The sequence below is a fragment of the Psammomys obesus genome, unplaced genomic scaffold (genome assembly GCF_907164565.1).
Source record: "Psammomys obesus unplaced genomic scaffold, mPsaObe1.curated_primary_1811, whole genome shotgun sequence".
NCBI lineage: Eukaryota > Metazoa > Chordata > Mammalia > Rodentia > Muridae > Psammomys > Psammomys obesus.
This window is the reverse complement of record NW_026596117.1, coordinates 26409655-26435766: the sequence shown is the minus strand read 5'-3', so window position 1 is coordinate 26435766 and position 26112 is coordinate 26409655. Positions and strand designations below refer to the sequence as shown.

Here is a 26112-nt window from a genome sequence, read left to right as displayed (position 1 = left end):
CAGGCAGTGGCATTTATTTGTTTTATCTAATTGGTTTTGTTCTCAAGTGAAACTTCTGTGTCATTTGGCATTATCAACTGGACAGTCAAGATGGCATAAGCATCATATGAAAATTGGTTTTAATTTTTATTTGTAAATATATGTCTGTAGATTTTTCTTACATTTTTATCTTATATGTATGGATGCTTTGCCTATGTGTGTGTACGCACCTCGTGTGCTTTCCTGGTGCCCCGTGAGCTGGAGAAGGCATCAGATCCTCTGGAACCAGAGTCCAGTCGTAAGCTGCCATGCAGGCTTTGGGAACCAAATCCAGGTCCTCTGCAAGAGCAACCAGTCCTCTTAACCATTGCACATCTTTCCAGCCACAATGTAGATTTGTATGGAATAAATCAAAGAGTTTACTATGAAAATGACCTAACTAGCAGGTTGAGTTTTTGTTTCTACTTACTAATGTTATGAATGGATATAATTTTTTTTTTTGAGATCTATGTAGTAAGTTAATCAGAAGACTGAGAAATTGGTGAAACAGCAAGGTGTAGGTAGGGGAAAACTGTGTCAGGAAAGTTTAGCTATAACTGAACCTAAGTGAGCTCAGGTTCCTTATGGTAAGCATGGGGACCCTGGTGGGGTGTACAGAGTTTATGAGAGTGCTGGCTCAACAGTGCTGCCCTGCTGTATCCTCGCTGTACATCCACGGTACCCGCCACATCCCATTCTCCGGCGATAGTGCCCAGTGCCCAGCATAGCACTGTACATCCACGGTACCCGTTACAGCCCAGGCATGGTGCATCAGGGTCGGTAAGACAAATGCTGTCCTTACCTGTAGTTTTTCGAGTTTAAATGCTTGGGTTTTACATGTTAAACCATTGTAGTTACTAATTTCAATCTTGCTTTGGGAAACTACTAACATTTTCTTTACGGTTGACTATGTGGTTAATTTCCATTGACTACTAGAAAAGAACACCAGACTTTTGCATCACTGTGGCCAAATATCCAAGAGAAGCAACTCCAAGGAGGAAAGCTTTGTTTTGGCTTATGGGCTGTAGGGGTTTAGTCCTTGCCTGCTTGGCTTCTTGTTCCAGGCCATTTGTAAGGTAGAATATCATGTTCAAGGAGCATGTGGCAGGAAAGCTTTATTTCGTCAGTGGCTGTGAAACAGAAAGAAGGGAGCTATAAGGAAGGGCCAGGGTGCCTTCTCCCTTGTGCCTCAGTCTTCAGCACTGGGAGCCCACTTAGAAAACTTTTCTACCTGTCCACCTCATTGTTGCCAGTCCCACTAGATGACCAAGCGTAGGAACACAGAAATCAGATGAAAGGACTGGTGCCAAGCACACACTTTTGAATCATGGTATGTGAAGGCTCCACTATAATTTTTAAGTTTTCATTTTCCTTTGAAATTTCATACACGAATATAATAACATCCATCTCTTTCTTTCCCTCTCCAACTTCCCACAGGACCCCTGTCACATCTTCCTCCCAATTGCATGTCCTCCTTTTATAATTACTTACTTATTTAATCCACTAAGTCCAGTTAGTGTTGCCCGTATGTGCATGGGCAGGGGGTCACCCACTGGAGTGCATGGAACTTACCAGTGGCCACACTCAAGAAAAGTGACATTCTCTTTCCCATCATCTGCCAATAGCTCCTCAGCTAAATACCTGTGATACATAGACTGTATGCCTTTCTGTACACTACAGTTTTAATAGCTTAGGCAGTGATTCACCCTAACACATTGCACGTCTCCTTAAGACTTCATTATTTACTTTCTTTTTGAGAAGTCACCCTGTTGTTTCCTTACTGAGAGGTGACAGACAAGGAAATATTTGGAAATAGAACCTAGAACAAAAATATAAAAGCTGTTTCTACTCCATCATGTTTCCAAGGTCATTTTTGAGCATTTAAAAGGCATTTTGTTTTAGTAGAGATGTTATAATATTCCTAACTGGCCTATAATATTTACTTATTGTATAATATACACTGAATGTCTCATTTGCATTAATTAGCAACGTCTGTCCTCTGCACGTATCAAGGCTGAGTGACTGTGTATCAAGACTGGCACGTATCAAGACTGGCTTCCAGGTTTGGAATGCCGCCATAACGGGGAGAGTGCAGATGTGAGACTGTCTGTGTTGGGACTGGGATGGAGGGGCTGTGCATCCTGCAGTAGCCCCTCTTCCTCAAGAGCTTCAATCCGGGACAGTGGTTATGAGCACTTTTGCTGAGGACCACAAGCGCTGCCAGAAAGCGAGGATGTTTTCCTCGCTAGGAAAAAGTCCTAGGCCTCCCTAGGACTTTTTGACTACTGTTCTCCATAAACTGATCCTTTAAAATAGAAAAGGCTGTATAGTGTCTGAAACTTGTGTCTGTGAAGTGTAATGGTCCTGTGGAGTTAATCTTGACGTTTTACAGGGAGCATATTTTCAATGATTGGCTACATAAGAGTACTTACCAATATCCTCTCTAAAGTGTTGTGAGCCCTAGGATAAAAGTCGACATTAAAGAGTCACCTCTTTTGTTGTTGGGTGGGGATCACTCGCAAGGTCTACTCAAGTCCTCCTGTATACTCTCTGGATCAAGTATTCGCTGGGTTCCGAACGCGAAGTCACATGCTGATGGGTCACTTAGAAGAGCAAGATGAAGTTCTGCACTGCCAGTTTTCTGACAACAGTGATGACGAAGAATCAGAGGGCCAGGAGAAATCTAGAATTAGGTATGTTGCATAGAGCGCCCTTTGGTAAGCATTATTATATTGTTGGTGGGCTTTTCATTGTATTGCCTTTTCCATGTAATAAGCAGTGGGTAGTTCCTGCTAAATCAACTGTCATCTTAATTTATTAAAAAAATAGTGTTTGAACATAAGTCAGGTTTTTTTTTTTTAGATTTATTTATTTATTATGTATACAATGCTCTGTCTGCATGTACACTCGCATGCCAGAAGAGGGCACCAGACCTCATTATAGATGGTTGTGAGCCACCATGAAGTTGCTGGGAATTGAACTCAGGACCTTTGGAAGAGCAGACAGTGCTCTTAACCTCTGAGCCACCTCTCCAGCCCCAGTTTTTTATTTTTAAAAATTTTTTAGTATTTATTTTTCTATTTATTTATTTGTTTGTTTGTTTATTTATTACAATTTATTCACTTTGTATCCTGGCTCTGGCCCCCCACTCCCATCTCCTCCCAGTCCCACTTACTTTCCCTCTTCTCCCCATTCTCCCCCTCTGCCTCTTCCCTAGTCCACTGATAGGGAATGACCTCCTCCCCTTTTGTCTGACCCTAGCCTATCAAGCTGCATCACCATCTTCTGTGGCCTGGCAAGGCTGCACCCCCCAGTGGGAGGTGAACAAAGAGACGGCCACTGAGTTCATGTCAAAGACAGTCCCTGTTTCCATTACTAGGGAACCCACTTGGAGACTGAGCTGCCATGGACTACATCTGTGCAGGGGTTCTAGGTTATCTCCATGAATGGTCCTTAGTTAGAGTATCAGTCTCTGCAGGCCGCCCTGGGCCCAGGTGTTTTGGCTCTGTTGGTCTCTTCCATTGCTGGTAGGAATGTAACCTTGTACAACCACTTTGGAAATCAATCTGGTGCTTTCTCAGAAAATTAGGAATAGTGCTACCTCAAGATCCAGCTATACCACTCCTGGGCATATATCTGAAAGATGCTGAACCATACAGCAAGGGCATTTGCTCAACTATGTTCATAGCAGCTTTATTCATAATAGCCAGAATCTGGAAACAACCCAGATATCCCTCAACTAAGAATGGATACAGAAACTGTGGTACATTTACACAGTAGAATACTACTCAGCAATTAAAAACAAGGAAATCATGAAATTTGCAGGCAAGTGGTGGGAACTAGAAAAGATCATCCTGAGTGAGGTAACCCAGAAGTCAAAAAATGCATATAGTATATACTTACTTATAAGTGGATATTAGCCATAAAATATAGGATAAATATACTAAAATCATAGTCCTAAAGAAGCTGAACAACAAGGAGGACCCTGGGTAAGATGTTCAATCCTCATTCAGAAGGACAAACAGGACAGGCATTGGAAGTAGGAGAAGACAAGGAATAGGACAGGAGCCTACCACAGAGGGCCTCTGAAAGACTCTACCCACCAGGGTATCGAAGGAGATGCTGAGACTCCTAGCCAAACTTTGACCAGAGTGCAGGGAATCTTATGGAAGAAGGGGGAGATAGAAAGACCTGGAGGGGCCAGGAACTCCACAAGGAGAGCAACAGAGCCAAAATTTTTATTTATTTTCTGTGTATGAGTATTTTGCCTACATGTATGTCTTTGTACCACCTGCCTGCCTTTGTCTAAGAAGCAAGAAGAGGGCTTCAGCTTCTCTGAGCCTGAAGTTACAGATGATTGCTTGTGGCCATGTGGCCACCTGGGCCCTCTGCAAGAGCAACAAGTGCTCTTAACCACTGAGCCACTGGACTTAAGCTTTCAAAGGGGTGGTTTGTTTGGTTTGGTTTGTTTCTGTACTCTGCCACAGTGGCTACAAACATTGGATCCAAGATGGAGGTAATCCCATTACTTTAAAAAATATTAGTAAAATCTGCTTATTCTGTACAATTACCTTTTAAAAACATTCTGGAGGAATTAAAACATTAAAATTTAAAAACATTCTTTTGGAGGATCTAATTTGAGAGTCTAGGAAATGCTAACAAGGAAGTTGCCATCAATCTTAATCTTCTAAAAATATTTTCTTTTTAGATCTAGAAGTCACTCGTGGGTCAAAAAGCCAGGCTCTGTTTGCTCTCTTGTTGAACTGAGTGATACTCCGGATGAAGTGCAGCGGTCCTATCTGGGGAATGGAGGTAGGTGTCCTTCAGACAGCGAAGATGTAGGGCTGGTTTTTCAGTGTCATTTAAGGAGTACCCAGGTCCTCTCAAAGCCAGAAGTGCATAGCAGAGCTTTCCTGCTGATGGAGCTGACATCATAAGCTCTGTTCTGCCTCTAGTGTTCCAAAGTATTAGTCCTTAACAGACTTTTGTTTTGTTTTTTCTAGACAGGAGGATTTCTCTGTGTAGCCCTGGCTGTCCTGGAACTTGTTCTGTAGACCAGGCTAGCCTCGAACTCACAGATACACCTGCCTCTGCCTCCCAAGTCCCGGGACCAAAGGTGTGTGCCACTGCTCGGTTTTCCTCAATATTTTAAAGAACCTGAGTGTACTTATACACCTGCAGTCTCAGCACTGAGGCCCCCGAGGCAGGAGGATGAAGAGTTTGAGGTAACCCTGGGTTACTTAAAGAGCTCCGTCTCAAAAACAAAAATAAAAGGTTTCTAGCAGTCAGCTCTAGCTGGAGACATAAACTTTGAGCATACAGTGCACTGTGGGGGTGTGCTGGATTCTGTGCACTTGGGACTTTGTCACCATCTTGAAGCCCAATTAGTGCTAGTAATGTTCTGGAACAAACTGATTGGAGTTTTTATTAAAAACGGTTATGTGAGATACATGTATAACAGTCATAATCAAAGAAAAAGAAGCCATGAAGTTCAGCAGTGGCAGAGCATGGAAAGGGTTGAAGTAAGTTAACATGGGAGAGCAGAAGGGAGGAAAGGGAGGGGTATGATGTAATTATATTTTAATTAAGACTTGTAAAACTGAAGTTATATAGCCACAATTCTAACAGTATTTTTATACAGATTTTATTTTTCCAAATCATGTGTCTCTGTGTGGGTTTGTGTACATAAGCACAAATCCTGCAGAGGCCAGTTTTCAATCCCCTGGGGCTGAAGTTACAGTTGTGAGCCACCCAGCGTGGGCTCTGGGAACCAAACTCAGGTCCTCTGCAAGAACAGCATGTGCCCATAACTTCTGCTATTCCAATAAGATAGTTTAGCTTTCCTCATTTTGACCTATAAGTGGGTTAATACACAAAAGTAAGATTATACAGAATTTAACATGAAAAGTGTCAAATTATGAAAACACATCCTTTCAAGAGCAGATGCTTGTAATAGCTACCAAAAATTAGACCAAAATGTAGAAATAGTAGTGACAAGTGCTAGTCAAGTGCTATCCTTGATTCATTTGTTACTGGTCTGCAGCCACAAAAGAAACCCGGGCCAGAGTGTACATGAGCGCATGCACTGGTCTTTACAAGCCCAGTTAGGAAAAGGAAGTAACCAAACAAGACATTGTGCTTTGTGTGCTCCGGACGGACACTGATACACAGTGCTCCAGCACACTCCTGAGGAGCCATGTAAAGGCTCTCATAGTTACAGTCATCTGAAATAACTGTAGTTAAAGGGAACTATAACCATTCTTCCAACTTTATGGGGTATGGTAATAATATATGCATAGCTATATGTATAAAGATGTATATTCTAAATGAAAAACTATTAAACCAAGAACTTCCTGTAAGCTGGAACTTTAGGTGTCAGTTGCGGTACAAGCTTCCTGTTCTTCCCTTCCTGTGAGCCCTTCTGCTAACTCTATGTGCTGGCATAGATGAGAACAGCCCCATAGGCTTATCTGAATACTTGGTCTCCAGTTGGTAGAATGGTTTGGAAAGCATTAGGAGGTGTGACCTTGTTGATGGAAAAGTGCTGCTGGGGACAGATTTTGAGGATTCAAAAACCTGCCACCATTCCCAGAGTATTCTCTCTGCTTCATGGTTGTGGGTCAACATACGCGCTCTGGGCTGTCCCTGCTGCCATGCCTTGGCTCTGACGTCATGGACTCCAACCCTCTGAAACTGTAAGCCAAATTCAATGCTAGCTTTTATTAATTGCATTGGTCATGTTGTTTTGTCACAGCAATAGAAAAGTAACTAAGACACTTTAAATTGCTTTTGTTCTGTTTTTGTTTTAAAATTCTACTTCGGTTGAGTATTTTATACACTGGGATTTTTGTGTCTTTGATTTTAAAGATTTGAAGATGGAATCTCTCCAGGAGAGTCAAGAGTTAAATTTTCAAAAACTAAGGACTTCAGAACTCATACTTAACAAAGCTAAACAGAAAATGAGAGAGCTTACGATTAACATCAGGATGAAAGAAGATCTGATCAAAGAGTTAATCAAAACAGGTAAAAGTGCCTTGTGCTTGTGTGAGAAAGCAGCCAAGACTGCCCGGGAAGTGCTGCCACCCACTCCAGTGTCTGTAGCTCACAACTGCCCCCTGCAGCTCGAATGCATTTAAACAGATGTGTCTCAGAGCCAGAGAGTGCACTACTCGCTTTGTAGCTAGTGTGAGCTCTGTGCTGGCTGAAGTGTCGTGGCACTAAATGTGTATACCTAAAAGGAACATTCTATTCCTTCCTTTTTCCTGTAGGGCGGGAGGGAGGCTCACCTCTGTGTTCCCAGCACTTTAGAGGAAGAGGAGGGTTTCTGTGAGTTAGAGGCCAGTGTGGGCTAAGTAGTGAATTCCAGGGCAGCCTGGGCTACATAATGACACTCCCTCTGAAATAAAACAACAGTAATAACAAAATTAAAGCAAAAGCAACTTAGGTGTTTGCTGTGCTGGGCAACTGCTGTCAAATAAGTTATTTCCTAAGAATAATTACTTTTAATTATTAGTCATTGTTGACTTAGAGAGTTCACTTTTAATTTTTTTTTTTTTCTGTACTGGGATTGAACCCAGGGATTTGAGCACTCTGCACAAGTATTCTACCAATTAGCTATATCCCCAGCCTGATAGTTCATTGTTAACGTTAAATATTGTACCTTACTTGTAGGTAATTTTTTTAAAAAAATTTTTTTGAGACAGGATTTTTCTGTGTAGCCCTGGCTGTCCTGGACTCGATTTATAGATGCTGGCCTGAAACTCACCTGCCTCTGCCTCCCCAAGTACTGGGATCACAGGCGTGCACCACCATGCCTAGTTTAGTTGTCTGTGATTTTTATTTCTCTGAAAATATAAAGATTTGTTCTTAAGAGTTATTTTCTTTGGTAAACCAAGATTTTAGCCCTTGTCCCATGTCTGCCCTTTGTCAGGCTGGGGGTGCATGCCATGCCCATCATCAGGCAGGTTAGGTTTGCCTGAAACAAGGGAAACTTGGGCGTTTGGATCTTTTTCTTCCCAGGAGTCTCAAATGTTCAAATGTTCAGAAATGTTCAAATGTTCAGCCCTGACTACTTTGAACTTCAGCAAAGAATTGAAGGTGGAAGAGATTCCTGCATTTTTTTTTTCCCTAATTCCAATGCAAACAACTCTGGTCTCATTTAAGGGATCTGAAGAAACATACTCCTTTGTGTGGGAGTGAGGTCAAGCTGTGCGGCCTGTGGTGGCATCCCCACAGTTTCAGGGTTGAATTATTACCTCCGGGAATAAATGGTCTTTTGGGTCACTGTCTCACCCTGGAGCTCACTGAGCACATACGTTTTTGTAGCTATGTACATCTATGACTGCTTTAAAACAGAAGGCATCCAAGTTGTAATAAATTTAAAAAAAATGAGTATTGAGCTATATGTTTTTAATTATTATTTGCCCTGTGATTATCATAGTGGTATTATCTAACCTGCTACTACTAATAATAAGACACAGCCACCTTTTTTATTTTTTAATTGCCTTGTTTAACTTAGGCCAGGCAGGTATTTGTACCTATGCTGTTGAATATCCTCAACATCCATCTCCCAGACCACATCCAATGCCATCCTTCTTAACCATCCTATCTTCCGTCCATAATCTTATAAATACTTGCTTTTGTTCTTTATCTGGGCCTTTTCACGCCATTATTGGAGTCCTTCGTATTGCCTCCATTTATTCTTCAGATTTCTTCTTCAGGTTAATCTATTATGGCATCTTCCTCCTTCCTCTCTTCCCAACCATTTCCCATGATTCCAAAGCCTGGAAACCTTAGCCACGCCTACCCCATTCTGCCCTGCCCAGGTATAGGCTGTTTAATCAAGCAATCAGATATGTCTTAGGTATGTTTATAAAACAAAGATAGGTGTAACCAGATCTTAAGGGCTAGTAACACCAACAAACCATTTTACTCTTTAGGGCCAAGGATGGCCTGGGCCTTTCCTAAAGGTCTTCAGAGATGGAGATTAGTAAAAGGAATTGTGTATGCTTGCTTTTAGTGTTCTCAGTGAACTCTTCTCCCACTCAGCACTCATGCCTGCCACTAATAAGAACAGAGGCATCAATACTGTTTCAGTATTCTTTTTATGCCTTAGTATCTTATGAAATCAATATGTGTCTCTTTGTTTTGAGCAGGGTCTCACTTTGTAGATCATAGATATCTATTGCCTGCCTCTGACTCCCCAGGTATCTCAGTTACTACTTTTATTTTGCTCTAAAGAGATACCATGACCAAGGCAACTTAGAAAAAAGTGTTTAATCGGGGACTTGCAACTTCAGAAAGTAAGTCCATGACCATCATGGTGGGAGCAGAGTAACAGGCAGGCACCATGGTGCTGGAGTAGTAGCTGAGAGTTCACATCTCCATTCACAATCACCAGGCAGAGAAAGCAAACTGAAAATGGTGTGACCTTTTGAGACCACTAAGCTCACCCCCAGTGAGACACCTCCTCCAATAAGGCTATACCTCCAAATCCTTCCCAGACATTTCCACCAACTGCAGACCAAGCATTCAAATAAATGAGCCTATGGCAGCCATTCTCATTCAAAGCTCCCAGTGCATGGAGTAAAGGTGTGCACCCCATCCTATGCCTGGCCATTGTGTGTGTCATAAATCCATAACAGTGCAGCTACCGAGCACGAGAAAATTGGCCCTTGACTTCTTTTTTAAATTAGTGGTTCATAAAATATTAGTCTTTGAATAATTGATGACCAATCTAAGGTTTGCTAAAATACACTGTTGTTATGTGTAGTTTCTTTATTGGGGGCACATGGGGATTAAATCTAGGGCCTCATAAATGATAGGCACATATTCTATTGCTGAGCTAGCCTGACAGCCTTCTAGTTGCATATATTATTGTTATATATTTATAGAAGTTTAGAATGAGAAGATAGCTCACTATGCATTTAGGTTAAGAACTACATTTTATTTAAAAAATGAAAATATTTTAAAAACTGTTGCATTGATTCTGCTAATTTAAGCAACGGCTGAGATTTACTGAGATAACAACAAAGAAGTTTGTGGAGCTGGGAAAGGCTGAAACATACACAGCTTAGGAGCTCGGAAATCAGGCATCTCCAGGGCCTGAGTTCAGTTCTTAGGACCCACATTGTAGAAGGAAGTAAGCCCTCCTCCACCCTCCACTTGTGCTACTGGGGACACACACACAGAAGTACACAATAAATAAATAGGTAGGTAAATAAATGTAAATAAAATAAAAATATTTAATTACGTCAATGAAATGAAAAAAGAGAATAGTTAGCTCTGTGTTAAAGGATACTTTAATTTTTTTTTTAAATATACTTACTTATTGTGTGTGTGTCCATGCATGCTACAGCATCCATGTAGAGAGAATCAGTTCTTTCATCATGTGGGTCCCAGGGACTGAACTCAGCCAGTGCCTTTACCCACTGAGCCATTTTCTTGTTAAAGGATTCTTCTTTCTTTCTTTCTTTCTTTCTTTCTTTCTTTCTTTCTTTCTTTCTTTCTTTCTTTCTTTCTTTCTTCTTCCTTCCTTCCTCCCTCCCTCCCTCTTTTCTTTCTTTCTTTCTCTTTCTTACTTTCTCTCTCTCTTTCTTACTTTCTCTCTTTCTTTCCTTCTTTCTTTCTCTCTCTCTTTCTTTCTCTTTCTCTCTTTCTTTCTCTTTCTTTCTTTCTCTCTCTCTCTTTCTCTTTCTCTCTCTCTCTTTCTCTCTTTCTTTCTCTCTCTTTCTTTCTCTCTTTCTTTCTTTCTTTCTCTCTTTCTTTCTCTCTCTCTTTCTTTCTTTCTCTCTCTCTTTCTTTTTCTCTCTCTTTCTTTCTTTCTTTCTTTCTTTCTTTCTTTCTTTCTTTCTTTCTTTCTTTCTTTCTTTTCTTTCTGAAACAGAGTTTCTCTGTGTAGCCTTGGCTGTCCTGGCCTTACTTTGTAGACCAGGCTGGCCTCTAATTCACAGGGATCCACCTGCCTCTACCTCCCCAAGTGCTAGGGATTACAGGCATGTGCTACTGAACCCAGATCTAAAGAAAGGATTTGTAATACATAAAACAATCAGGTATATTTTGAACCTTATTTAGATCCTGATTAAAATAAGCCATTTAAAAAGACATGTTGAAGTTGGAAGGCTGAGTATGGACCAGTGGGCACTCATGTTGGTGAGATAAAGACCTTTTAGTTATGTCTGTGCTTTATACAGATGCTTTTCAACTACTATAAATGAGATGATCTAACATCTGGGATGCAGTTGTGTGTGGTGGAACACCTTTAATTCTGGCACTGACGAGGCAGAGACAGCTGGGTCTTTGTGAGTTTGAGACCAGGTCTATATAGAAAGATTTGGCCAGCCAGGGTTACATAGTGAAACCTTGTCTCAAAAACAAACAACAAATATCTGGGACCCATATTGAAGTAAACCAAAGCAAAACCAGGCTTAAATGGAATGGCTATTACAAATACTGATTAACTCTTAAACCTAAGCAAAGGGGTTTCATTTCTTTTTCCTTGCTTTTTTTCTTTGTTTGTTTTTCAAGACAGAATATTTGTGTGTAGCCTTTACTATCTTGGAACTCTCTCTGTAGGCCAGGCTGGCCTGAAACTCAAGAGATCTGCCTGCCTTGGCCTCCTGAGTGCTGAGATTAAAGATATTCTCATCCTACCAACTATAATAAAGTTTCTTAGGTAAAATATTTCATAGCAAATTTTAAAAATAAGACAGATGATAAATAACACAGAGCTCAAATCTCCTAAATAAGAGTACAAGTCCTTCCTAATACCTTTTTTTTTTTTCTTTAAAGTATGTGTATGTTTTTCCTGCATGCATGTGTGTGCCACATGGAACTAGAGTTGTGGGTGGTAGAGCTCCCATGTGCGTGCTGGGAGATGAACCTGGGTCTTTAGGAAGAGCAGCCAGTACCCCTAACTACTGAGCCACCTCTCCAGCCTCCTCATGTGTTAACTGAGGCTTGATGCCAGCAAGCTTCAGCTGCAAATTCAAAAGATAAAAACAGCTCACCAGGGCTGGGGAGACCTGGATTTGGTTCGCAGCACCCAACTGGACAACTCACAAGCATTTGTAACTCCAGCTCCAGAGGATGGGATAGCCTCTTCTGGCCCCGGAGGACACCACACATGTGTGCGTCGACACACACAAAAAATAGCTCTTAAGTAGAACATGAAAACATAAAAGATAAGGCTGTGTAGAGACCAGCTGGAATCGGATGGGAACTGTCATGAGGCTGGGTGGTAAGGATTACCTGAGTTTTACAGTAGAGGATTGGAGGTGTAGTTTGTAATTCTTCTTCCCACTGTGTTTTGGTGAAGGTAACAATGCCAAGTGTGTGAGCAGACAGTACTCTTTGAAGGTAACAAAACTGGAGCATGAAGCTGAGCGGGCAAGAGTGGAGGTCACTGAAACCCAGAAGCAGCTACAGGAACTGGAAAGCAGAGACCTTTCTGATGTTGCTCTGAAGGTAAAATTACAGAGAGAGTTCCGTAAAAAGATGGATGCTGCAAAGCTGAGAGTCCAGGTAACTTACAAAGTGCAATCAAGCAAACTCATGAAATCACTTTTCCTTTTGTTTGTGTAGTTTAGTGTTTTTGAGACAGAGTCTTATTTATAGCTGTGGCTATCCTGCCCAGTCTGGTCTTGAACTCACAGACTCTCTTTGCTGAGTGCTGGGATTAAGGACATGCTCCACTGTACACTTGCCAACCATCCTTCCTTAGCTCTGACTCCTGCGGGGCTGATGATGAAGCTCAGTGGTGGAGTGCTCACCTTGAGTGTGTGAGACCCTGACTTTGGTCTCTAGCACCACAAAAAGAAAACAAGTCTCTCCTTTGAAAATTCTTTTATTGAGAGAAGTAGGATTCAGTTTTTAGTCATCAGAACTGAATGACATTTTCTTTTGTCTAGTGTATTCATTATGTATTTTACAGTCTGGGTACTGTATTTCTTTATTCAATAACATTTAATCTTGGCATAGATCATATATAGTAAGACAAAGATAACAGAAGTTGTATAATTTTCTTCATTTTCTGAAGGACAAAAGATTAGCAGTTAAGCAGTGCATATAAAACATCAGGTACCAATGTGGCACTTTGAAGACACTCTGAAAATGTAAACTAGTTCAGCTTTTGAGACCAAAATTGATTGTTTTTAAAAGGATAAGAACTTTGAATTCTGCAGCGTAGACTTCATTTCCAAATGCTTTAGATTTAGATAGAACTTCAGAAAGAGTTAAAATGTCTTTTCTGGGGTTGGACATGTTGCTTAGTGAGTATGTGTAAGGCCCTAGGTTCAATTCCAGGGGAAAACACATGCACATGCACATCCTATTCAGTAAGAGTGTTCTGTACAGAAAGTTTTTTTGTGCAAGGAAGTCATTTCCAGCTGCTTTGAAGACTCTAGAGTGTTCTTGCAATCCTTTTTGATCTATTTCATCTGTTTTGAAACAGGATTTTCTTATGTAGCCAAGACTGGCTTCCTCACCATCCTCCTGCCGTAGCCTCTTGAGTGCTTGGATTAAAGGGGCCCTCTATCATATCTAGCTTTTTCACCCCATTCTATCTATTGTTTTCTTACTGCAGGAACATTTATATTGTCTTCATTGTAGTAAAAGCTGAGTTATAATTGACCTACCGAGAGCTTTATTACTGTTCTGTTTGGTTTTGAGGATGTTTAAGGTGATGGTACTAGAAACCCTGGAAGGAAGGTCTCTCTTGGTCCCTCCTTCATCTCCCACAGTGATAGGTCCTAACACACCAGAGAAATAGCAGCAGGCATTTATCTGTTGAAAATAAAAACAAAAATTACATAGTTCCACTAAAAAAAAAAAAAAACAGTAATAAAGTTCTGAATAGCTGAACATATTTTGCTTTTCCTGTTCTCTGCTGTATATTCTTTTCTGCTGATGGTACTAAAAGGAAAGAAAAAAGACACAGAACTGAACTTCAGAAAAAAACATCTGATTGATCACAGGGCTGAAGCAAAATGCACCCTTTTAGAAATTCCCTGCCTCTGACATGTGATGGGAGAGAGATGATGGTTGGTGTTGGACATAGTCAGCATCTTCAGCATGCCCTCTTCAAACCCATAGCTTACATGGATCATTAATAACCACCCTGGGCTAGATGTTTTGACAGCACTTTACAAAGAAAGACACAACGTTAAGAGCTGCAACCTGAGTTGCAGAATAGTGACACCAGTTTCAGTACTCTAATATGCATTTTAGAATATTGAAATACTAGTATTTTTATTCCAATGAAAGTTTGTTTCCATTTTAAAACTTACATCTAAAAAATTATTTATTTTCATTTTTGTGTGCATTGGTGTTTTGGATGCATGTATATCTGTGTGAGGGTATCAGACTCTTTTACAGACAGTTGTGAACTGCCATGTGGGTACTGGGATTTGAACCCGGGTCCTCTGGAAGAGCAGTCAGTGCTCTTAATCACTTAGCCATCTCTCCAGCCCCCTAAAACTTAAAAATTTTAAATTATAAAAACTTTACATCTTCATGGAGAGCTATTTTCTACATTAGTACTAGAATGCTGATAAAGATGTACTTCTGAGCCCCTGTGGAATAAATGTAAAATTCAGTGACAGCTGTGACTGATTTTTAAATAAATTTATTATGTGGCACATTGATATTTAATATTATATGAAAAACACTCTAAATGTTAGTGTTTTAATTTTTGCTATTGTCATGGGAAGTGGCAAAGCCAGCACACTGTGGGCTCCAAGCCAGTGGGACCTGTTTGCACAGTATTAGTTCATGATTTGCAATGGAATACAGTCAATCAGTACACAGCTTCCTTCATCAAAAAGTCTTGTATGACTGAAAGTGGCAAAAATAGTCTTCCCTAGGGAAGATCTCCCAATTGACCAGACAGTCAATGCCAGGCGGTCAATTCTGATATCATATACATACACACACACACACACACACACACACACACACATATATATATACACACATACAAGTAACACAGACTGAGCAGGTTGCATTTATATATTTAGGACTATATATGTGTATATATATATATATATATATATATAGTAATTAATATGTAATATATGTAACAGTAATTAAAGAAATAGAGACCATTAATTTGAGGAGAGAGATTAAGTGGGAGTGCAAGGGAAGGGTTGGAGGGAGGAAACAATCTACTTATATTTTAATTTCCCTATATATGTATATATATATATATATATATATATATACACACACACACACACACACACACACACACACACACACACACACACACGGGCCACCGTGCCTCCATGAGTGTGTGTGATATAGTTTGTAGAATACATTGCAAGGAGAATGCAGACTAGGCAGCAACTAGAATACTTTATGCCACATGTACGTGAGATTAGAATTCTTCTGAAAAAAGTAAAAGAGATTGAGTTTCCTCTGATTGGCCACATAAGTTTCATCACTCTGTTTCTATAGGTGATGAAAGTGCAAAGTTTTCTTCAGTTACAAAATGAGAAGTGTAGAAAGTAAGCTTGTGTTAGTGAACCAGTCAAAAGTAACTGTAAATCTGAGGAAATGGCTGCCCTTACTGCTGAATGAAAATACTGTGTCACTCTTTCTCATTCTGGAATATTTCGTGTGGTCTCAGGTCTTACAGAAGAAGCAGCAAGATAGTAAGAAGTTGGCGTCACTGTCCATCCAAAATGAGAAGCGTGCCAGCGAGCTGGAGCAGAACGTGGATCACTTGAAATACCAGAAAGTGCAGCTGCAGCGGAGGCTCCGAGAAGAGAGCGAAAAGAAGAAGCAACTGGATGCAGAGATTAAGAGAGACCAACAAAAAATCAAAGTAATATTGTCCATAGTTGCTGCTAAGCCTTGTAGGAAATGCTAACCACTAAGGACTCCATTCAGCTGGTTTGTGCAGGATCTCTTGCCCTGCCTGCTTCTCAGTGTTGTCGTTATTCACAGAAGGCTTTGCTTAGCCACATAGCAAAACCTGTTTACTCAGCTCTGAGTAGCGTCTTGAAGGTTTTGACATTACAGATAAGTCACGACGATAAAAATTCAGATCTTTAGTTAAGGATGTCAAAAATTTAAGTCCATAAAGAAAACTTTCTAAACAGTACCATTTGTAAAGCAGTGCTCATTTTCAGAATGCCTCGACACACATTGTTCCTGCTGCTGTATGGGAGAGGTTCCAGGCCTTGTCTGCATGCATCTCTGTGGTTCTCTGAGTTGAATAGTGGGAGGGAACCGGTGGGTAGCCTGGGGTCTGGAGCTAGGCTGGCATTGTGTGTGCCCTATCTTCTCTATGCCTGCTTGGGATGTTTGCTTCTGTTTGTTTCTATCTAAAGTTGCCTTCATCACACTTTGCTCCCAGGACTCTTGCTCTGCACACCAGGCTTTGTTCTGTTCAAACAGCACACGGAGCCAAAGGCTGAAGCACAACTAGAAGCTCCATAGCATTTATTAAATTAGGACTTCTTTCTAGAGTAGTTCTAGAGTCTTGGGGGAAAAAAGAAGACACTGTCTGTTCCCGCAGCACAGCTTCCTCCATCGTCAGCACCCCAGATTAGTTATGTTTTAACGCCAGCTGTCGCCTGCTTTCAGACCCAACAGAACCTAGTTACATACCTTGAAAAGCATTTGCCCATTCTTAAATTGCTGTAAATTTATTGGTATATAATTTATTTACCATACAGTGGGTTTTGATATATCATTAAATTTAATTTTTATAATTTACTTTTATTTTTTCATTTACTTTTCTGGGTGTGTAAATATGGGTGTGCATGAAATATGGGTGTGCACGAATCACAGAATGCATGTGTGGAAGTCAGATCTGAGGAGCTGCCAGTGGTTGGTTTTCCATAGTAACAACAGCAGTATTTTGCATTTCTACCAGTAATACAGGGGAGACATCATGACATTTTCTTTTTTATTTATTTTTGTTTTATTTATTTATTCTTTCATATATTACATCCAGTTTCCCCTCCTCCCATTTTTCTCAGTCCCCCCTCCCCCACCCCACAGCAACCTCCACTCTCCCTGAGATCCACTCCTCTTCCTTTCTCTTCAGAAAAGAGCAGGCCTCCCAGGGATATCAACCAAACAGGGAATAGCAAGTTACAGTAAGACTAGACACATACCTCGGTCATATAAAGGCTGGACAAGGCAACTTAGCAGGAGGAAAAGGGTCCCAAGCACAGGCAAAAGAGTCAGAGACAGTCCCTACTCCCACTGTCAGGAGTCCCACAGGAACATCAAACTACACAACCATAATGTATATGCAGAGGACCTAGCTCAGACCCATATAGGGTCCATCATTGTCACCTCAGCCTCTGTGATACACTGTGAACCCTGCTAAGTTGATTCTGTGGGCCGTGTTCTTGTGGCATTCTCAGCCCCTCTGGGTCCTACAGTCCTTTATCTCTCCTCTTTCACAGGGTTTCCCAAGCTCCCCTAATGTTTGCTGTAACTCTCTGCATCTGTTCCCATCAGCTGCTGGAGGAAGCACTGACCTATGAGTATAGCAGCATGTCATGAGGAAACCTTTATTTGACTTTTTTTTTTTTTTCCAGTCATGTTTGGTTCTAACCTAGGTCTCTGGGCTGTTTAGCCTCTGGTTCCTGGCCATCCAGACAGTGTCAGGCATGGTTCTCTCTCGTGGCATGAACCTTAAGTTGGACTAGAAATTGGTTGGCCACTCCCACAAGATCTGTGCCATCATTACCCTAGAACATCTTGCAGGCAGGACAAATTGTGGCCGCTTCAGGCTCTGAGTCCCTTATTACTAGGAGTCTTTGCCAGGGTCACCCTCACAGATTCCACCATTCGAGGTTTCCACATCGTTGTCCAAATGTCCCCCAGTTCCAGTCATCTGATAGTAACTGAAAGTTACACGGGCTAGCCAGGGAGTTTGAGAGATCCGCCTCTCTGCACTCGTGAACACTGTGATGACAGGTTCACGTCATCATTCCCTGCTTTCTGACTTGGGTGCTGGGGATCAAATTCTGGTCCTCATGCACAGGCAGCACATTCTCAACTAAGCACACTCTGCCACTTCATTTATAGGTATATACACACCTGTACACCTCATGTGCAGGGTGATGTGCCAGGGTGAATAACCCCCAGTGGAGAGCAAGCTGCTGGTCTCAAGTTTACTTATTGTAGACTTGTTCTTTTCAAAGACAGATAAATGTACCCTGCTTATTTCTGCCATAATTTGCTGCACTATCCCTTCAGGACTGGGGGAGAATGAGAGGAAATCTGAGAGAAATTGTTAAGACTTTTAAAGGCTAGCTACGGCTGACAAAACTACATGCTATCTCTCTCTGGGTTACCTCACTCAGGTTGATCTTTAATAGTTCCATCCATTTGCCTGCAAATTGCATGATGCCACTGTTTTAACACCTGAGTACATTATGTAAATGTACCACAATTTCTTATCTGTTCTTTGGCTGAGGGGCATCTAGGTTGTTTCCAGTGTCTGGCTATTACGAATAGAGCTGCTGTGAACATAAGTGTCCTCGTGATAGGATGGAGCGTCCTCTGGGTACGTGTAGCTAGCCTTCAGGTAGATCAATTCCCAATTTGCGGAGAAACCTCGATTGATTTCCATAGTGGCTGTACAACTTTGCACTCCCCTCAGCAGTGTTCCCCTTGCTCCACATCCTTGCGAGCATGAGCTGTCTCTTGTAGTTTTGATCTTAGCCATTCTGAGAGGTATAAGACAGAATCCCAGAGTCTTTTTGGTGTGTATTTCCCTAATGGCTAAGGATGTTGAACGTTTCTTTAAGTGTTTCTCAGCCATTTGAGAGTCCTCTGTTGAAAATTCACTGTTTAGATCTGTACCCCATTTTTAAATTGGATTGTTTGGTTGGTTGATGTCTAGTTTCTTGAGTTCTTTATATATTTTGGATCTGCTGAATATGGAGTTGGTGAATGTTACAGCATTTTCATACATGAACCTAGTGTATTTGTATCACCTTCCCCCTTCCCCAGTTACTTCTGTTGTCTCCATCTCACTCCCATTAGTCATCTCCCTTCTCTTCCAGGTGCTGCTTTACTTCTCATGTCTTTTCTTTTTTGTTGTTGCTAACCAGTGAACTTCATTTAGATTGTGTACAGGAGCATGTACTCATTCCCAATGGCCACAACCCCTTTCCCTGTCAATTGCTAGCTGCTTCTAAGTCCTTGTTCAGGATGAAGGCCCAGGAGTCCCTCCCCTTTCTATGGCAGCGGGTGTTGACAGGCCTAATCTTTTGGAGTATAATTTTTTTTTCTCCTTCTGAGACAAGGTCTTATACAGCTCAGCCTGGGCTCCAACTTACTATGTAGCCAGAGATGGCCCTGATGAACTTCTGATCAGACAGGCCTCACTCCCTGAGTGCTGGGTTCAGGAGAATGCTCAGCCATGCCCAGTTTATGTGGTACTAGGAATTGACTTGGGACTCTGGGTTTAATGCTATGCAGGGCCTCCACCAATCGAAATATTTTCTCATCTCTGTAATGTTTTTAATGCACAAGGCTTTAAATTTTGAAGCTCACTTTATCTGTTGCTTGTGATCTTGGTGTGAAGTCCAGGTTTGCTCACAGAAATTGTATGGTTATTTATGTGGTCAGGTTGTTAATCTACTTGGTGTCCATGTTCATATGTGATGTGACATTTGGGCTTGGCTTCACACTTTTGCATGTGGAACTCCAGTTGCACCATCTGCTAAGGACTCTTTCCTCCTGGTGGAGCTGACAAGGGTGTTGTCAGAACTGAGTTTAGGTGGGGAAAAAGGAAAACATTGGCTAAAGGGTATGAAGCTGGTTGAGTACATCTAGCTATCTGATGGACAGATTACTGACAATAGCTACAGAAGATCATATTTAGACTAAGCTGGGTCTGATGGCTCATGCTTGTAACTCCCACACTCAAGGGGCTGAGGCAGGAGAACTGCAAGTTCAAGGCCAAAACAGGCTACATATTGAGAGTCTGCTTCAAAACCCTTGTCTCTTTGACTCCAGTCACTTGGAGGATTAAAGAAACAAGGGTGGCATAGTTAGCATACTCAGACACTGTTTCCCAGGGCTAGGGGGAGAAGGGAAGAGCAAGATTCAGTGTCAGCATTAGAAAGAAGAACAAAAAGAGGTAAAGGAAGAAGAAGGGGTGAGGTGATGAGGCAGCTAAGGGTGGAAAGGCAGTACAGTCACACACCAGCAGTACCCAGCACTTGGGAGAACACAGGAGAGTGAGCAGGGCAGCCCAGCTGGTCTGCTGAATGCGGTGACTATGAAGGAGAGGACCATGAGCTCTGCACAGTCTTTGTGTCCCTTGCTGCACGCAAGTGCTGGCCTTGGTTGTTTAATTCTTCCTTCGAGCCTGGGTGCTGGGCCTTCCTCTGTGTGCTCCCTCGTATAGCCTAGCATGGGTGCTAGGCCTGAATGGGGGGCCCTTTGGAATCGCTAACTTAGGTCAGATCCCCACCTCAGAGGGTGCTGTGTGGGTCCAGGTTTCACTCTAGTTACAGGCATTCTCCAGGTCAACTCTCAGAAGGCAATACAGTCCTGCAACATTTGCTTTGGGTTTCAGAGTGAGGCATCCCAGGAGGGACCTTTGTGTCTTCACGCTGCCTAGATGCCAGCCCAGTAGGAGTCTTTTAAAATGGCTGCTTACAAATGCTCTGAGTGCTGAGAAGAGATGATTTTCCTGGCATCTCTCCCTCTGCCAGTGTAGCTGTTGCAAGAGCCTTTTTTTGGTGTTTACATATTTGTCCTTCCTTCCTCCCTCCTTTCCTCCTCCTCTTTCCTTTCCTCCCTCCTCCCCATCCTTTTTCTTTTTTTTTTTTCAAGTATGTATGTATGTATGTATGTATGTATGTATGTATGTATGTATGTATGTATGTATGTATTACAATTTATTCACTTTGTATCATAGCTGTAGCCCCCTCCCTTGTCTCCTCGCAGTCCCACCCTTAGGAAACTAAGCAGCCTATAGGCTTCCTCTGAGCAGGGCATTAGGAGCCTTCTACCGACATCAGGGTATTGAAGGAGATACTGAGACTCATAGCCAAACTTTGGGCAGAGTGCAGGAAACCTTATGGAAGAAGAGGGAGATAGTAAGACCTGGAGGGGCCAGGAACTCCAAAAGGAGACCAACAGAGCCAAAAAATCTGGGCCCAGGGGGTCCTGCAGATATGGATACTCTAACCAAGGACCATGCACAGAGAGAGCCTAGACCCCTTCTTTTCTTTACAATTATCTGCATGAGTCTCTGGGGCTTTGCCTTTGTCCTGCTCCGACCCTCTATGGTTGTCCTTATCCAGGAAGCAAGCACTCCTAGTAAGGGATGGGCCCTCCAAGTTATACTCTAGACTTTCTCCTTGTGGTTTCCAAGGTTTCCGGTCTCTTCCTCCCTGGGTTCTGATACTAGTGTTTGCCATTACCCACCATCTTGTAAGGCAGCCGCTCTCTGCCTGTCCCCGGAGTAGGCTGTAGAGTGCAGCCTGTAAGTGGGTATTAGCTGCCACCTTCAGGAATGTCACTTGCCAGTTTGTAGTGTTTCTAGTTCTGTGTTGTAAGCAACTCAGGGTCTTTGGCTAGAATCTGGCCTACCTTACCCTGTTTAACCTTTGGCTCCTGATGATGGATCCCTTGCTGGAATGACTTACAGGCTCCTCTGGCTTCTAGTTTAGAGCATGGCAATGCTTTCATTTCATCCTTTCCCCAATACCATTATAAATGCCAGTGGAGATCACTAGGTCTCTAGTAGCTCAGTAGCCTTTTCTTGCCTTCAATTTTGTGTCCTTGTTTACCCATAATGACTGGCCTGCATGCTTTTCCACTCAGAACCCACATCACATGAAAGACCAAGGAGTCTGCCAGTATCTCTGCCAATCGTGCCCATCTGTTCCTTAATAGAGGCTGAGTGCACTATGACTGTGCTGTCACCTGGGTTAGAGTCCCCTCTGCTCCCCCACCCCCAATCCCTTTCCTACCCCATCTGTGCCAACACTCAGGAGAGGACAGTTTCACCACAGATATCTGTTATTTCTGTTTGATCATTCTATTCCCAGAACTGGGAAGTTTTGATCTACTTTTCTGACAGCCCTTCTGAAATTATCTTTGAGAAGCAGTTTTTATTTCCTTATACAATTGTCACAGCCCCAATGCTTTTGTAAAACACAAACTAGCAGAAAAATGAAGTACAGTTATATTAATAAACCCCCAAATACACTTTAGCTTGCTTTCTCTGCTTGTTTGCTTTAGTGATAGGATAGCCCAGACTGCTCTCAAGTCACGGGTGAGGGTTAGATGAGGTGTATGCTGCCACTATACCCAGCACTCATTTTAGACAACATCTCACTGTCTAACATACATGCGTTCACTGTTGCTGTCCAGGTTGGCCTCAGACATGTGATTCTCCTATCTCAGCCAGCTGAGTAGCAAGATTATAGGCATAAACCCTGCTCAGCTAAGTACCATATTTTAACTCAGTGGTTCTACCTTCCTAATGCTGCCACCCTTTAATATAGTGCCTGCCTCATGTTGTGGTAACTGCCAACTACAGAATTATTTCCCTTGCTACTTCATAACTGTAATTTTGCTACTGTTAAGAATCATAATGTAATATTTTTAGAGATACAGGTTTGCCAAAGGCTCCATGACCCATAGGTTGACAACCACTGTTTTAACTGATGGAATTCAGTAGATCTGAAATTATCAGATGAAATTGCTATGAAAGTATCTAAATATTTTCAGCTTCTATGCTTATCCATCATAGATCAGTAACAGCTAAACCCATGTTGAACCAAATCTGTTCAAATCTTATTCCAAAACTTAAATAATCCTTCGGTCTCTTGAATAAGAAACCAGGTCCGTTGGTCTCTTCCTTCTTATATTTCTTTCCCTGAGTTATCATCCAACATATGTGAAACATTTTATCCATGCTCTTCTTCCTGACACGGGGTATCAATAGTGGGGCCCACCATGAGCATTGATTTAGTTCTTCTGGTGCAAACAGAAGCTAACAGAGTTGCAGACGGCTCTTCAAGGCTTGCTCTGTCTGCCCGTATGAGGCTATTCTTAAGCTGCAGGCTTGCATTTGATAAATACTTATTTTTTTTTATTTTGTATTTGTGAGTGTCTCTCTACATGTGCATATAAGCACAGGTCCCACAGAGGTCAGAGGCCTCTGGGCCCCTGGAGCTTGAGTTACAGGTGTCATGAGCCACATCCTGACTGACATGGTTCTGGGAACCAAACTCAGATCTTCTGCAAGATCAGCACCACTCCTAACCACCAAGCCATTGCTTCAGCCCCAGTTGTTGTGCACTGGAAACATGCTTTTCTGTCACCATAAGTTCAGACGCGCCTGTGACCGTTAGCAGGCATACAGAGTGACTGCTAGGGTCACCGTCTCAGGAAGGCAGAGCAACACGAGCTCAGTTTATTAGTAAACCCTGACTTTATTGCTTCCAACTCAAAATAACCTCACTGTTATTTTGCTCTTGTAAGAAGGAATGTGGGGACTGGAGAGATGGCTCAGAGGTTAAGAGCATTGCTTGTTCTTCCAGAAGTCCCGAGTTCAATTCCCAGTGACCATATGGTGGCTCCCAACCATCTATAATGAGATCTGGTGCCCTCTTCTGGCATGCAGGCCCACATGCAGGCAAAATACTCTATACATAATAATAATTAAATAAATCTTAAAAAAAAAAGGAAGTGAATGCTAAGAAAATTACTCTAAAGTTGTTGGCTGTAAACTCAACAGAGCACACACTTGTGTGTGTGTGTGTGTGTGTGTGTGTGTGTGTGTATGGCTCTGAGGTCTAACTTAAATGACGAGAAAAGGGACAGTGGGAGAAAAGAGAAAGATTATCTGCATATTTAATGAGGCAGAGAGTAAAAGTGAATAAGGCATTTTAAATTTCTCTATGTGTAGGAGCTGCAACTAAAAACAGGACAAGGAGACGGTCTGAACCCAAAAGCTCAGGACATCGATGGGTTTAATTCAAACAGAAGAAAAGGTCCTTTTAGAAGTGTGGACCAACTCCAGGTTGGTCAGCTTTGTTCAGTGTTTCTCATTCTCTTTTGTTTTGATAAGTGTGTAAATAAATATATGTGAAAAATAGCCAATTCTGAATAAAAATCTTCAAACATTAGATTTTTTTGTTCTTGTTTATAAAATATATTTCTTTAAAAAATTTTACTAATGTATTTCTCATCCAGAAATGTGTTATCTTCTTATGTTGGCAGGAATGATTTGTTTGAATATTGTGTGAAATCCATGTTCACTAGATTATATTTATTCCCATTACAGACAGATTTATTCTCATAGAGACAGGTATATTTCTAAAATCCAGAGCTCTACATTTAAACAGAACCAAACTAAGTATGGACTATAATATTACAGAGTCCTTAATGTACTTAGTGTCATATTTTAAAAAAATAAAACCACAAACTAATTTTAAAGCCCAAAGAAATTGAAAATGCTTACTTGATAAAAACTGTACTTAAAATTGCAATTATATTCCGAATACAAATACATCTATTTAAGTTTTGAAAAATATTATTTAAATTTTACATATTTTAATAGTGACATTTAGAGTGTGAGTGTATTCTCACACACCATTTGTGCTCAGAAGTATCTTCAACAATTGCAATTGTCTTTTTTTTCTCCTGGGAACCCCACTCAGTGGAGAAATGCCATAAGTATTACCTCGATTGTGATGTTTATAAGGCCTCTTGCTGAGGCTAAGGCTAAACTGAAGTTAGAACACTTCAGCTCGCACTCCCACAGCTACAGAGCTGCTGCCTCAGTGCTGCTTGGGTTGGTCATAAGACTTTGTGCCTGTGGTATGTGGCTACACTGCTCTTTTCTCAAGCTAGTTCTACCTTGTCTTCCTGTTGTTTTGTCTCAGGTGAGCTCAGATTACTCTGAGGCTCCCTGAGCTTCTGATCCTCTCGTTTCCACCTCTGAAGTGCTGGATGCCATGTCTGGTTCCTCATTGTCTCAGTCTACACTTCCAGGAGTTCTGTCATGGGCCCATGGTAGACTGGGAAATAGTACCATGTTGACTTTTCTACTTATTTGTTGTTTTAGTGGCTTTAATGACATCAATATGCTCATGACAGAAAGTACTTAGTCATGTTTTTCTATTTGTACTTGCTTCTGGTGTTTAACTAACCAAATACTAGCATACATACTTTGTCTATTCTTCCACCTGTGCATGTTATTTTGTAGGACGTGAAGTTGACAAACTGCAGGGTAGCTTTGTTTTTCATGGCGTATTTTTTCCAGTGGTTGATTGAATAGGGCATTTATTTTTACTCATATGACCTTTTATCAGATGCTGCAATCCAGGCAGCATACCTAACGGGGGGCTGAACAGTCCTGCTCTTAGAGTCTATGAAGTAGCTCAGGTGGGAGGAAGGCAGGCTAGGAGAGCAGCTGCCAGCGGCAGCGTGGAAAGCATGGCCTCAGCAGCAGGCGAAGACAGCCTGGCTGATTCTAAGAGATGTAAGGAAACTGTGGTGCCTTTGTCAGCACAAACAGCTGAGTAACACTGTGGGTAATCCCTTTCACCCCCCTATAAGACAACGCAGCAGCACATTAGCCAGAATTCATGTTCCTATGGGACATGAATAGTTTCAGCGTTCATTTTCAGGGTTTCAGCCACTTAATATGACACAATTCTTATGGTAGGGGAGAAACAAACCATAGTATTTCTTTTAATATAGAAATTGGATGAACAAAAGAAATGGTTGGATGAAGAAGTAGAGAAAGTTCTGAACCAGCGCCAAGAACTGCAGCTGCTGGAAGAAGACCTGAAGAAACGTGAAGCCATCATCTCTAAGAAGGAAGCCCTGCTGAAGGAGAAGAGCCACCTGGAGAGCAAGAAGCTTCGATCTAGCCAGGTATCCTATTTGTCATCTTCTTCTTCATCCAGGCTGTTTTCTAAAAGAGCTAGATGAATGGTTAAGTGATCCCCAGCACACATGGTGGCTTACAGCCATTTATATGCACCTCCTGTCCTAGGGGATCCTCTCCTGGCCTCCTTCGGCACCAGGCATGCCCATGGAACACAGATGTACATTCAGGCAGAGCACCCCTAAACAAAAAAGAACATA

The 26112-nt window shown here is 41.7% G+C and overlaps 1 protein-coding gene across 2 annotated transcripts in view; it reads left to right on the top strand.

Annotated features, from left to right (window-relative positions):
• The window catches only part of Kif27 (kinesin family member 27), a 65345-nt gene that overhangs the window by 17614 nt on the left and 21619 nt on the right, over positions 1-26112 (top strand). For both annotated transcript variants that reach the window (XM_055629295.1, XM_055629296.1), the window contains 7 exons: positions 2542-2711; positions 4727-4830; positions 6886-7041; positions 12335-12540; positions 15644-15841; positions 23924-24037; positions 25723-25899. In XM_055629295.1, the coding sequence (XP_055485270.1) occupies positions 2542-2711; positions 4727-4830; positions 6886-7041; positions 12335-12540; positions 15644-15841; positions 23924-24037; positions 25723-25899 (1125 nt within the window). The remainder of the gene's footprint in view (positions 1-2541; positions 2712-4726; positions 4831-6885; positions 7042-12334; positions 12541-15643; positions 15842-23923; positions 24038-25722; positions 25900-26112) is intronic.